Genomic DNA, 14,605 nt, shown 5'->3' with positions numbered 1-14,605 from the left:
TGTCTTTGAAATGAGAGAGAGGGGTAAAATTTGGTGTTGGCAATTCATAGCACTCATAATACAATAAATACTTCTTAAAATTTGATCTTCCTCTTACAGTTATAATTTACTAAGGAATTATCTTAATTGACAGTGCATATTCGATTTTTTTAGCCCATACCATTAAAATTATTAGACTTTGAACTTATTCTGATGTCTTCCAACCAAAAAAGATATCATTCACTCCACCATAACCAAAATAAGTAGTAATATTAATCTTCATTTATTAATAAACTATTAAAATACCATAAAACTCCTCTAATTTACTTACAATTTATAACCATTGATACAAGACTTGAATGTTTACTTTGTACTATCTGATGAAAAGATTTGTTAATAAAAGTCATAATCAAGATTTTAAAGAAAAATGTTTAATCTTGGGAAAATTTTAAGCTTTATAGAGGCATTTATTTCAGAATACTAGTTTAAAAGCATTCTTTTGTCATTAAACCTTAAGTACCCAAAAGAATCGTAATAGGTAACACTTGGAAATTTGTATATTTGAAATTACATGCTTAACAGAAAAAAAAAAAAGCTTGTGAGTGCTTAAACTGCATATCTTTTAAAATATTCAAATTTTTAGACTTTTATCAATTTAACCTGAATTAACAAGGTTTTACTATATCAGTGATGTATATTACAAGATTAATGTCTACCAATGTTATGCTAATGATCTCTCTATACAGCATCATTTTTGGCATGGTTGTTCTGTTATATTTTGTACATTTGATTGTTAGCTGTTGATAGAATTGACATAGCAATAAATCTGATTCGTTCTTAAATTTTAAAAAATGCCAGATACGATACTGTGTCATAATCCCATTATACTCTATTTGAATGCCCAATGTTTTCATGGGTTTCTTTTTTTGTATTAAAAATTTAGTTTTACATGTTAGGGATTTTTTTTCTGGTATTTTCATATACAATCTTTTAGAACTGGGTCTGTTTCTATTTGAATCATAGAAGTTGAAAGAAGTATTCATATTAAATGATTCATGAATTGCTTTGTGGAAAAATCTGAATAAAGTATGAAATGACTAGGTTACCCCCAAATTGTTTATTTTCTTTATGTGGTTAATGTACAGGTTACAGTTTTCAGGGAAATAAAATTGGCTTGGTAACTGATTGGATATAGTAGATAATGGATAGTTTAACTGTCTAAGGGCTTCCAAATATTAAACCACATAATTCTCAATTCTGAATACTTTTTAATAATTACTATAAATAATGGTAAGCCAATTCTCTTTTTTCTTTTTAAGATATTTAACTCTTATAATTTCTTCCTTCTTATTCTTTTTCTTTCTTCCTTAAACACTGTGCTAGAATTTAAAATTGGATGAGTTTAACTTATCTCCACATTTTAGTTTTTTATTCTGTAGGTAAATAGACGGGTAGAGGTTCTATCAAACAGTCCATGTTATTGTTGGCCATTCTTTTCAGGGATCATGCTAAATGTCATTTGTGCATTGTATAAAGAATGTTATTTATCAGTATATAGACCTACTATTAGTAGAAATTATGTATGGCAGGCTTTCTTGAACAATATGTATTGTAAGTTTGTTTCCTATTAGTGTTATGCTTCAGATTCTTTTAAATAAAGCTAGTTTTTAAAGAGAAAAATAACTGTTTTTTAAATGCTTGACTTTTATCAAGACAAGTAGGCGTAACAGTCTTGGCTTTGGGTAGGAGATGTCCTAAGAAACATTAAGCAGGGCAGTAGCCTACAATTTACCAGGAATTTAGTGTTATACTGAGGAGCAAACCAATGTTTTTGGACAGGCTTTGCTATATACAACTTGTTTTTCTTGTGAAGTTTATACATAACACTGAGTCCTGAGTTTTCCTTAAGAAAATGTGAACATATCTCTATTTTGATTTTTACAAATTAGGACTCCAGTTTTGTTAATAAAAAATTAATTGGAGAGGAGTGCTACAATCTCAGCAGCTTAGTGCTCCCTGAAGTAGAGACACGGCTGTAGTGATATTAAGAACAAACTTGCTTGAATGATAAAATTAGTTTTACAAAAGACATCCAAAGTTTGCCTGAAACAACCATCAGGTGCCTTGAGTAAAAAGAGAATGCATAAAATGTGAATGTATCAGTTGATGCAACTTGGTATTAGAGGTAATAAAAGTGACAAAAATACAAGATAAAATTTGAATGCACAAAAGATTTATTTAAATGTGTGGAAGGAAAAAAAAACAGGAAAAATGTATCTTACCTGTTGTAGGAAAGAGAAAAGATGTACAAAGACTTCTGATCAAATAACATTATGAATTGATGCTCTAAGGTATCCCTTTGTTTCAAACATATAGCAATGATAAATATAAAAAGATACAATTGGGTTCAAAACCAACATAAATACACCCCAGGACAAGAAATAAAGAAAAAAGCATAAATGATGCTGAAGCAGCATCCTGCCTGACTCTGAGTCCAAAGCAGAAATTTGCAGTCAAAAATTCTAATCTGGCAGGGTAATGAGGTGTAAAGTGCTACTACATTTCAAAACCTTAAGAGATGCAATAACACAATACTTAATGGGAAATGTCTAGCTTTAGATAATTTTTAAGCCCAAAATATAATGCTAAGTGTTGATCTCAAGAGGATAAGAGAAGAATAAAAAATCCTAAGGAAAGTAGAAGGAAGGAAACAATAAAGAAAATAATAGGAAATAAAATAGAAAACAAACACTAGAGAGGAAAAATAGGGCCACAAATAGACGATTTTTATCTTTAAAAGATAAAATATTTTATTTTATTGGGTTGGCCAAAAAGTTCATTCAGGTTTTACCATAAGATGTTATGGAAAAACCCAAATGAACTTTTCAGTCAACCCATATTTAAAAGATTAATAAAATTGATGAGCCTCTGGTGACACTGATTTTTTAAAAAAATGGCCGACAGAAATAACAGGAATGAAAAAAGGGCAAAAAACATAGCACTGCTTTAAGCCTGGTGGGAGCTGGGATTCCTCTGCACTGCTGCCCCACATGTGAAAAAGGTTAAAAAGCAAACCTAGCTCCAACTGATAACCTGGGACTCCAGCTTATAGGCCTAAAGTGGCAGAAGTGCACAGTTTTGTAATTTGCTCAGTTGATAACTGGTGTACAGTATCACCAAAGAATTCGAAACTGAATTAGCATATAACACTTGGCTGAATTGGAGTCCCTAGGACACAAGTTAGAGGCAACTTAAAACTGCTAGAAAGGAAAGGATGAACCTAGAGGAAAGAAACAAAAATAAAAGGAAAGAAAAAAAAAACCCACTCTACATCACAATTTCAAAACATATGAAGAAAACTAATGATAAAAACAGCCAACCAACATCTTTTAAAATTTCGATCCACTCAAGATGAAAATGAGAGCATAGCCTGAAAAAGCCTTTAAAGAGAAGTACCATTCAGGATCCTGAAAGGTAAACTAAAGAATAAAAATTAAAATTACGAAACCCAGTATGTAGATATTCATTCATTCAGTATTTACTGAGTGTTATTTATATGTCAGGCACTGTTGTAAATGCTAAGAATATACGGTAAATCAAACAGACAAAAATCACTACACATGAAGTTTTTATTCTGTAGAGACAGAAAATAAGTAAACTAAAATGTGTTAGAGAATAAGTGCTAAGAAGAAATAAAAAGGGGAATGGGATAGGAAATGCTGAGCCTGGTAGGGTGAGAGGTGCTAGATCAAATAGTAAGAGTATGTTTCACTTCGTAAGAAACTGCCAAACTGTCCTTCAAGTTGCTGTACCATTTTGCATTCCCACCAGCAATGAATGAGAGTTCCTCCACATCCTCACCAGCATTTGGTGTTGTCACTGTTCTGGATTTTGGCCATTCTAATATGTGTGTAGTAGTGGTATCTCATTTTTTAGTTTGTATTTCCCTGATGACATATGATGTGGAGCATCTTTTCATATGTTTATTTATCAACTGTGTATCTTCTTTGGTGAGGTGTCTGTCAAGGTTTGGCTCATTTTTTAATCGGGTTGTTTGTTTTCTAATTGTTTCCATTTTAAGAGTTTATGTATTTTGGATAACAGTCCTTTATCATATGTATCTTTTGCAAATATTTTCTCCCATTCTGTGTCTTGTCTTTTCATTCTCTTGATAGTGTCACCCACAGAGCAGAAAAATTTTATTTTAATCAAGTCCAGCTTATCAATTATTTCTTTCATGAATCATGCCTTTGGTGTTGTATCTAAAAATTTATCACCAAATTCAAGGTCATCTAGATTTTCTCCCATGTTATCTTCTAGGAGTTTTATAATTTTGCATTTTACATTTAGGTCTGTGATCCATTTTGAAATCACTTTGTGAAGGTTATAACCGCTATGCCTAGATTCACTTTTTTGTATGTGGATGTCCAGTTGTTCCATTTGTTGAAAAGACTATCCTTTCTCCATCACATTGCTTTTTCTTCTTTGTCAAAGATCAGTTGACTATATTCCTGTGGGTATATTTCTGGGTTTTCTATTCTGTTCCACTGATGTATTTGTCTATCCTTTCACCAATACCACACTGCCTTGATTATTGTTCTTCAAACTTGATCTATAAATTTAATGCAATCCCAATCAAAATCCTAGCAAGTTATTTTGTGGATATTGACAAATTGATTTTACAGTTTATATGAAGAGGCAAAATACCCAGAATAGTCAACACATTACTGAAGGAGAACAAAGTTTGAGGACGGACACTACCCAACTTCAAGACTTGGCACAAGGTTGGCTAAGTCTTCGTGGAGATTTCTAGGGTGGTAGTATATCTGGCTTTATAGAATGAGTTAGGAAATACAGTCTCTACCTCTATCTTCTGAAAGAACTGTAGAGAATTGGTATAATTTCTTCCTTAATGTTTGGTAGAATTCACTAGCGACCCCCATCTGGGCCTGGAGCGATCTGTTCTGGAAAGTTATGAATTATTGACTCAATTTCTTTAATAGATATAGGCCTATTCAGATTGTCTATTTCTTGTGTGAGTTTTGGCAGATCATGTCCTGCAGGGAATTGGCCCATTTCTTGTAGATTATCAAATTTGTAGGCATAGAGTTGTTCATAGTATTCCTTTATTATCCTTTTTATATCCATGTTGTCTGCAGTGATGTCCCCTCTTTCATTTCTCATATTAGTTATCTGTGTCCTCTCCCCTTTCTTCCTTAGGTAAGCTGGCTAGGGGCTTGTTGATTTTATTTTCAAAGAACCAGATTTGTTTTATTGATTTTCTCTATTGATTTATTTTTAATTTCATTGATTTATGCTCTAATTTTTAATTATTTCATTTTTTAATGCTACTTTGGATTTAATTTGCTTTTCTTTTTCTAGCTGCCTAAGGTAGAAGATTAGTTGATTGATTTTTAAATCTTTCTCTAATATATGCATTTAATGCTGTAAATTTCTCTCTAGTCAGTTAAACTCTGATAAAACCCTAGCAGGTTAGGCTCTGGTTAAATAGTTTCTCCCGAGGTCAGCTCTTGCTAAGAACAAATGCTCTGGCATATTTCAAAATGGTTCCTTTTCCCATCCCCCTGCTGGGAGCATGAGAATATTTTTGTGCAGTATTCACTATGAGAACCTGGTAGAACTTCAGGAAGTAAAACTCACAAAAGTGTTGGGGGCTCCCTGATGACTGGGTCCCTCTGGAGTTTTTATCTCTCAGCCTTGCCCACAGTGGGCCTCCAGCAATTTGTCAACTACATTCAGGTTTTCCTACCTCGGCACTAGTTCCCACGGAGGTTTCTGCTCTAATTGGTTTTGATTCTCTATAGATACAGTCTTTCCCATCATGGGAGCAGGGGTTTGCCGTGACCTCACTTTTCCTGTGGAGCTAAGAAGAGTTGTTGATTTTTCATATTGTTCAGCTTTTTACTTGTTGGGATGGAGTGGTGACTTCCAAGCTCTGTACGTGCCAGATCAGAAACTAGAAGCACTTAAAAAATTTTTTTAAAAACTGATAACGCTAAAACAAGTCTAATGGGAAAACATTGAGATCTATACTTCGTAAATGTCAATCTAAGATATTTGGGCCAAAATAAAAGGAAAAGTATGAATGGTTAGTTCACACTGTCTACATGAGCTCTACCTATATATTCTTGTCTAGCGGTAAATCACATTGTGTTTTACTAAAGTGCAAATTTAAAATAGTAAAATAGCTAATGCATTTAAAACCTAGTACCTAGATTTTGCTCTTGAAAGCTATCCCCCGTTAAAAAGAACTAATGGTTCTTGGAGAACGACTGATTCCATTTCCTAGAGGAGAAAAAAAAAAGGAAAAAAATTCAAAGTGGGTCTAAATCATTTTTGTTCCAAGAATAAAGGATTTTGAAAAGGCTTAAAAAAGTTCTGGGGTGGTGTTAAAAAAGTCATAAGTCAACCTTTCCCAATGGCCAAATTTGACAGTTTGACCATCAAAAAATAAACAAATTTTAGTTAATTCATTTTAGGTGAAGAATAATAAATCAGATTTAATTTTTGCTTCATAATGTACATTTTCACTCCCTAAGAGCCTCACAATACATAAGGAGAAAATAAGGACCATTCTCTATTATAGAGCTTGTTTTTAAAAATTTTACTTTAATTTTGTAATATTTGTTACATAAAAAATAATACAGATATTTGTATATGTACATTATGAATCAAAAGATGAATAAGGCAAATCCATCACCAAAATTAGAGAGAAAAAAATGGCAATTTCTTTGATGGTCTCTCATGGCATGCTTTGTTGTAATGAACAAAATCAAACCAAAAATAATTTGGGGTGTTCTCTCAATTTTCCTAGGGAACCAGCCAATAGGACCTGGACCTCCGGTCTTCCAGTGGGAGGGCCTGCATCTGATGCAGCTTGCCAGGGTACTAGTAATTTTTTTCTTCCAACTAAATCTTTCCATGTGAATCAAGGTCTCCAGATATTGGGTAGCTGGCTTTCACAGATAAGTTTTATAAATAGTTTGCACCTAAACCAAGATTGCCTGGGTCCCAATAACTTCCCTCCCGAAAAGGTTCCTTTCATGTTTGCCCTATAAGAAGGGAGAACAGCAAGGGGAATGGAATTCCCCTCCTGTAATGCAGAGCTACACTGCAGATCCAGCATAGCGCTCTGGCCCCAGTGTGTCTCTACTTGGGATGATGGGAGAATGGGGAAACCTGTGTTTTTTCTTGGCTTTGTAAGTTTCTCCTTTCCTCCATTAAAACCTATCTCTTAACCTAGTGGGTCACAGACTTTGGTATGTATCAGCATTACCTGGTGGGCTTGTTAAAACACAGATTGCTGGGCCACAGTTCCACATTATCTGGTTCAGCAGGTCTGGAGTGGGGTCTGGGAATTTGCATTTCTAGCAAGTCCCCAGATGATGCTGATATTGTTGTCAGGGGCCAACACTTTGAGAAACTTTGTCTTAATTCAGGCAGTGTGTCTATGTAGCAATCAGCTTTTCTGGCCACCACAAAGGGTGTTATTTGCAAGACTTTCACCTAGGAGTTAACCATTATCCTTTCTTACACCTTAACTTTCCCTTATAGTTGTACCACATATGTATAGATAGAAATCCTTAAGCAACAGATTTGGTTTTCATTATTTTCAAGTTTTATACAAATGGCATTGTTCCTTAAGGGTCTTATAAGACTTGCTTTTTTCCACTCATCCATCCAGTGTAAAGTAAAATTAATTCATTTTTACTGTTGTATGATATTCTTTTGTATGAATATACCTATTGATAGATATTTGGCTTGTTTTTAGGTTTTTGCTAGAAGCTGCTATGAACAGTTACTTCTTTACCCAATCATAGAGTTACCCTCTCTTTAAGAAAGGACCCAATCTAGAGGAAACCCTCCTGTCCTTAGATCTTCCCTTCAGTTCTGACACCCCCTTACTGAGACACTCAATGTGGTGTGTGCTCAATGACTAAATAAACTCAACTTGTTCAACTACAGGTGCCCCTGTGGTCTTTGACTGAAGGGCATTGAAAAAATATATATCTTGCCATTCTTTATCGTGCCTTTTGGTGAGCACCAGTTCTTAATTTTAGTTCAAGTTTTCAATCTTTTTCCTTTAAGGTAAGTGCTTTTGATGTCATACTTAAGATATGCTCTCTTACTCCAAGATCATACAAACACACACACGTATTTGTGTATGTGTATATATATATAATATATATGTTTTAAGCTTGTATGTCTTTAGTTCATCTGAAATTCATTTTTGTGTGTGACACCATATGCATGTAGAGATCCAATCCCATTTTTTCCCATATGGTGACCATTTCTTCTAGCACCCAATGTATTCAATAGTCATTCCTTTCTTTGCTTCTTTTCCCCACTTATGTGCACAGTCACTTTTGCCATATATCAAATTTCCATCTACACTCGGGTTAGATTAAGATTTGTTTTTTAAATTTAATAGGAAACACAGATTAAGACTTTTAAGACTGAATTAGTTTCAAGGCTTGTTAAACACTTTTTAGATAAGTACCTGTCTTGAAACAATGTATAAAGATTAATGGTGTTTTAAATTGGTATCAGCTGATGTAATGATTCAGCAATAAAACTGATCAAGTTTTTTTTTAAAAAAATATATAACTCAGAGTGTAAAAAGTTTCATAAGACTGGTAGTCAAGAGAACAATTTCACCAGAGGTTTGTATGTGCTTAACAAAGTGATTGCTAACGAATTTTCCTGAAACTCCCAAACAGAACAAAGTATCCTTTTTATTTTCTATACATACATTATATCACTTGTGTTTTTATATAGTGGCAGAATCTACACTTTAACATTTTATATAATAGGAATGCATAAACTCTGTCTTTTGAAGACACAGGAGAGTTTGAAACAAAATGGTAAAAGTAGGAATTGAACACAAGGGGGAAAAATGCCAAAAGCAACATAAAAAAGAATCTATAGGATTGATTGTTAGGTTTCTCCGATTAGGACAAGGGAAAAGAAGTCTAACATGGCCCCAGTATTCAAAGTTACGGAAACTTGAGATGATGAACAGCAGACAAAATTAGGTAAGGTAGTGAGGGGTGCTCTGTTTGGGGGGTAAAAGATGATTTTTTTTTTCCTCCCAAGTCTGCTGCTCCTTAGCTTTCCTCAAGGACTTTTTCAGGAGCTTTTAAATTTGTATTAATGACTTCCAAAAGTAAAATGTTAAAAATCCCCATTCCTAGGTGGCAAATAGTTTGTAGATGCTTAATTTTCATGTTTTTTTTTTTTTTTTTAACATCAAATTCCAGTAATTTATAAACTGTGTCTCCAGAAAGCATCCCAAGGAAAGAACATTGGAATGGGAGTTATAGGGTCAGGATCTTAATCACAGTTCAGCCACTAATCCATGTGGCAATGGGGTTGGGTATATGGATCTCAGATTCCTTAAATACTCCAAGTGGGAAGACTACATGATCTTCAAGTTTCCTATCAGCGCTAAAGTTACAAATCACCTTAAACGACTGTAAAATATATCCGTGTCAATTCAACTTATCCTACAGCTGAGTTGCAGCCAAGCATTCGCCAGGTGAGTCATACGGTCATTTCTCCCCAGTTCTCAAACCAAGGAGCAAACCATACCTACATGCTTGTGACGGGCTTTCGGTTGATAGGATTTTAAGGACTACAATAGTACAGGCAAGCTCCTAGGCCAGAAGGTCAGTATGATCAGGAAATTTCCAAAACAGGAACACCAAATGGTGCTAACTTCTACAGCCTCCTTCAGAACAAACAAAAGGCCAGGGCTGCAAATGGCGCGTAGACGTCGCACCTGCTTCTCGCGGGTCACGCTTTCCCACATCCTTTTCTGCATTTTCAAGCGTGAAGCTCTTTTCTTGCTTAAGCGGAAGTGGGTCTGCTACTTCGCAGATTCGCTTGGACTGCGGGTAAGAGATATGACCTTAGGCAACGGTAACGCTCCCGCCAGGGGTACTCGGGCAGTGGCGAGGGGAGTCTGCAGGTCGACCCCAAGGGCGCGCCCGGGGCACGCTGGGAACGGTGGGGGGGAGGAGGTGCCGCGGCCCGGGCTGACCCGGAAGGGCTGGCCTGTGGTAACCCCGGCTTCCCTAGCAACCGAGCGGGCGCGCGTCCGCCCCAGCCTCTCCGGACGCCTCCCGGGATGCCCCTGCAGGTTAGCGACTACAGCTGGCAGCAGACGAGGACTGCGGTCTTCATCTCTGTGCCCCTCAGAGGCGTCAGCGTCAGGGACACGGACGTGTTCTGCACGGAAAACTATCTGAAGGTAGGAAAGCGAGTCGTGCCTGCGGGGGTTGGGGAGGGCAGGGGGTGTGGTCCGAAGCGGCTGCAAGGGCGAGGCTGTGGACGTGCAACAGGCGCATCCTTGGAGATAAGCATCCTAAAATTTTAGTCCTATTAAAAATAAAACAAAGCAAAACAAACAAAACAAAATACGAATCTCATTCAGGTGACACCTCGTCTGTAGACAGATGTCACCAGGTCAGAGATGATTTTATCCAGGATTTCCTCATATGCCGTGCTTTTATCGTGACCTGGAATATATTTATAGCAGGAATTTAAGAAAATGATTTTGGCCTCTATCACTTATTTCTTAACGGGTGTGTCTTTCATTTGTGTAACTAAATGGACTTCCATTTTCCCCCTTCTGAATAGGTGAACTGTCCTCCATTTTTATTTGAGGTGTTTCTCTATGCTCCCATAGACGATGAGAGCAGCAAAGCCAAGATTGGGAATGACACTATTGTTTTCACTTTACACAAAAAAGAAGCGGCCATGTGGGAGACCCTTTCTCTGTCAGGTGGTAAGTTCTTTACTAAAAGACGTTCAGCTGGTTGTACTTTTTATACTTTATACCATTTAAAAATTTCTCTTTTGAAATTTATATTGCTATTCTAGGAAAACGAAAATAGACACATAGCATGATTTAAAAGAGTTAGTGCTTCAGCTGCCTCTTAAATCACCTAATTCCTGAGTAATCGAATTACTCAATAATTAGAGTCCCTTAATACTAGCTTTTAAAGGATGTGGGCTCCTATCTTCAGGGGATAAGGCCTCCCAATATGGCCTTTGTTTAGCACTCATTTTGTATTAGGCATTAGTTCATCTGTTAATCCTCACAACAATCTATCACTTAGGTACCCCCACCCTTTTTTTTTTTTTTTTTTTTAAGGTGAGGCTACTGAGGCACAGAAGGGTTGAGTAATTGCCAAAGGTCACACAACTAGTAAGCGGCAGACTAGAAGTGGAGTCTTAGCAGTTTGACTCTAGAGCAGTTTCACCTACGGAACTTTTACAGAATACAGATGTCTGAATCTCACCCTAGACCAATCAAATCAGTTTCTGGGAGTGAGACTGCGACCTAGGTACTGGTAGGTTTGTGGTTTTTTTTTTTTTTTTTGCGGTATGCGGGCCTCTCACCGCTGCGGTCTCTCCCGTTGCTGAGCACAGGCTCCGGACGCGCAGGCCCAGCGGCCACGGCTCACAGGGCCCAGCCGCTCCGCGGCATGTGGGATCGTCCCAGACCGGGGCACGAACCCGTGTCCCCTGCATCGGCAGGCGGACTCTCAACCACTGCGCCACCAGGGAAGCCCGGTACTGGTAGTTTTTAAAACGCTTTTTGGGAATTATGATGTACAGTCCAAGTTGAGATCCCCCATTCTCTGTACTCTTAATCAGTACCCTATTCTTCTGCCAAGATCAGCTTTGTGGGTCAGTAATTGCCCTATACTGCTTTAGCTCTGTTATCTTCCTCCCTGATCTAGTTGTCATGTTTTCTATCTACTGTCTGAAATTTCTCTTAGGTCTTTGGCGTTAAGCCTTGAGTTGGGACTATTGAGAATGGGGAAATTGCAGCCATTCTTTATGTTAATGTTTTCTTGGTATCTTGCTGTGGAATTTAATTTTTTAATCCCTAGGACCAGGTGGAATTTTTCTCTAAAATGTGGTATTCAGCTCAGAAAATACTGGTTAAGGTAGGTTACCATAGCCAGCTTACTTTAGTTATTTATTGAGTCCCAGAATAACTGAGGAGTTTTTAAAAACCAGATACCTGCTCTCCTACCCCTGCCTTCCTTTTTGATTCAAGTCTGAGATGGGGCCTGGGAATATGTCATGAAACACACCCAGGGTGTTCTGACTTCATACCTAAGATTAAATGTAAATACTTTGATTTATTTCAGCTGTTGTTGATGATATTAATTTTGAAGTTAGATGGGACCAGAACCATCGTCTATTATAATGGCTTCTTTTAAAATAAACAGATTGGGGGTTGAGAACTCCCCAGGTGATTATGATGCCTGGCCAGGTTTGAGAACCACTGACGTGTGTGTGTGTGTGTCTTGATTTTGAGAACCACTGACGTGTGTGTGTGTGTGTGTGTGTCTTGATTTCCCCAGGTAACGTTTTGTCCACCAACTTTTTAGGCTATAAAGAAGAGTCATATTCATAAACCTGTTACTTTCCCCTGTTCCTGAAATGAAACACTTTCTTCTATGTCAAATTCCCTTCTTAAACTGGTTGGCCACCTTATTCAGCAGTGGGAAGGGAATTTTCTAATCATAACCTTCCTCTCTGATTTAGATATCTGCTTTCATTGCACAGGTGCTTGAGTCTTCTCTCTCATGGTTATATGGTCAAATATTCCAAATTTTGACCATTTAAACTAAGGGTTGGCAAACTTTTTCTGTAAAGGACCAGATAATATTTTGGATTTTGTGGGCTATGTAGTCTGTGTCACAATTACTCAGCTCTGTTATTGCAGAACAAAAGCAGTCATAGACAATGTGTATTTATTGACGCTGAAATTTCAATTTATTCTAATTTGTATATGTCATAAAGTATTACTATTCTTTTGATTTTTTTCAACTATTTAAAACTGTAAAAATTATTCTTAGCTTATGTGCTGAAAGAAATCAGGGAGTAAGTTGGGTTTGACCGTAATTTGCCAGTTAGACTCATCAAAACAGTCTTAAAACTAACTTATATAACAAGTAATGAACATCGATTTTACTTCAGAAACTAGGTTTGGGATTCTTTTAGAAGTCAAACTCAGTTTCACATGCAATTCAGTGAAATTGTTTAACAATCTTTTTTTCACATGCAGTATTGAGCTCCAGTCTATACTCCAAGCCTGCCTCCCTCATGATTCAAAACATACTTGCTCCATTTTTTTCTGAAGTTCCTTCTTGATCCATTTTTCATTTCTTTTAGATGTGGAGCATTTCACTTGGAAACTTGATTTTCTTTTAATTACTTCTGCCCCTGAAGTTGGTCCAACTGTCTGCCACTCTGTTGCTAAACAGGAGGTGGTTTGGGGAGAGACTTCTGAAGTAATTTCAGTCCTAATCCCCAGCCAAGATCTTGGATGGGTAAAAATTCCATACTCTTTACTTATTTTTGAGTTTACATTTTTTTTTTTTTTTTTTTTTGTGGTACGCGGGCCTCTCACCGCTGTGGCCCCTCCCGCTGTGGAGCAAGGCTCCGGACGCGCAGGCTCAGCGGCCATGGCTCACGGGCCCAGCCGCTCCGCGGCATGCGGCATCTTCCCTGACCGGGGCAGGAACCCGCGTCCCCTGCATCAGCAGGCGGACTCCCAACCACTGCGCCACCAGGGAAGCCCTCTTTACTTATTTTTAACTGAAAATAATATTCCCTTCAACTATAAATGTAGACAACAAACAACAGTAGTGTCAATAAAAATCACAAATATGTTCATATCACAGGTACCTCTATCTTTTATATGCACTACTTTGAAATTATGGTATTTATTAGACATTTTACTATGTATTATTTAATGCATTAATAAAGAAGCACATACTTGTATATCACAAATTTATTTTTTAATATTTTGTGTTTTAATATAACTAGTTTTCTTTGTGTATTTTTTCATATATTTAAAACACTATGAAGGTGTGTATAAAGCTTTACTAGTCATCCCTCCACTCCTGCCCTTTTTTTTCTTTATCAGAAACAGTGAGTATATATATATATTTAACATCTTTATTGGAGTATAATTGCTTTACAATGGTGTGTTAGTTTTTGCTTTATAACAAAGTGAATCAGTTATACACATACATATGTTCCCATATCTCTTCCCTCTTGCGTCTTTTTAAGGAACCTCCATACCGTTCTCCATAGTGGCTGTATCAATTTACATTCCCACCAACAGTGCAAGAGTGTTCCCTTATCTCCACACCCTCTCCAACATTTATTGTTTCTAGATTTTTTGATGATGGCTATTCTGACCGGTGTGAGATGGTATCTCATTGTAGTTTTGATTTGCATTTCTCTAATGATTAATGATGTTGAGCATTCTTTCATGTGTTTGTTGGCAATCTGTATATCTTTGGAGAAATGTCTATTTAGGCCTTCTGCCCATTTTTGGATTGGGTTGTTTGTTTTCTTGATATTGAGCTGCATGAGCTGCTTGTAAATTTTGGAGATTAATCCTGACAAAGGATTTAAAAAAAACAAACAAAATAATTAAAATAATTAATTATTTTCTCCCATTCTGAGGGTTGTCTTTTGGTCTTGTTTATGGTTTCCTTTGCTGTGCAAAAGATTTTAAGTTTCATTAGGTCCCATTTGTTTATTTTTGTTTTTATTTCCATTTCTCTAG

General features: G+C 36.6%; 1 protein-coding gene across 3 annotated transcripts in view; it reads left to right on the top strand.

Annotated features, from left to right (window-relative positions):
* Positions 1-6,252: 6,252 nt before the first annotated feature.
* The window catches only part of DNAAF4 (dynein axonemal assembly factor 4), a 91,815-nt gene continuing 83,462 nt past the window's right edge, over positions 6,253-14,605 (top strand). For 2 of the 3 annotated variants that reach the window (XM_024128946.2, XM_024128947.1), the window contains exons 1-2: positions 10,075-10,252; positions 10,642-10,789. In XM_024128946.2, the coding sequence (XP_023984714.1) occupies positions 10,130-10,252; positions 10,642-10,789 (271 nt within the window). In that variant the 5' untranslated portion in view covers positions 10,075-10,129. Of the gene's footprint in view, positions 6,892-10,074; positions 10,253-10,641; positions 10,790-14,605 lie in introns of those variants that run through there. The other variant, XM_055087962.1, reaches the window with a different exon arrangement.

This window comes from Physeter macrocephalus, chromosome 11, assembly GCF_002837175.3.
Source record: "Physeter macrocephalus isolate SW-GA chromosome 11, ASM283717v5, whole genome shotgun sequence".
Lineage (NCBI taxonomy): Eukaryota > Metazoa > Chordata > Mammalia > Artiodactyla > Physeteridae > Physeter > Physeter macrocephalus.
This window is presented reverse-complemented; position numbering and strand designations above follow the sequence as displayed.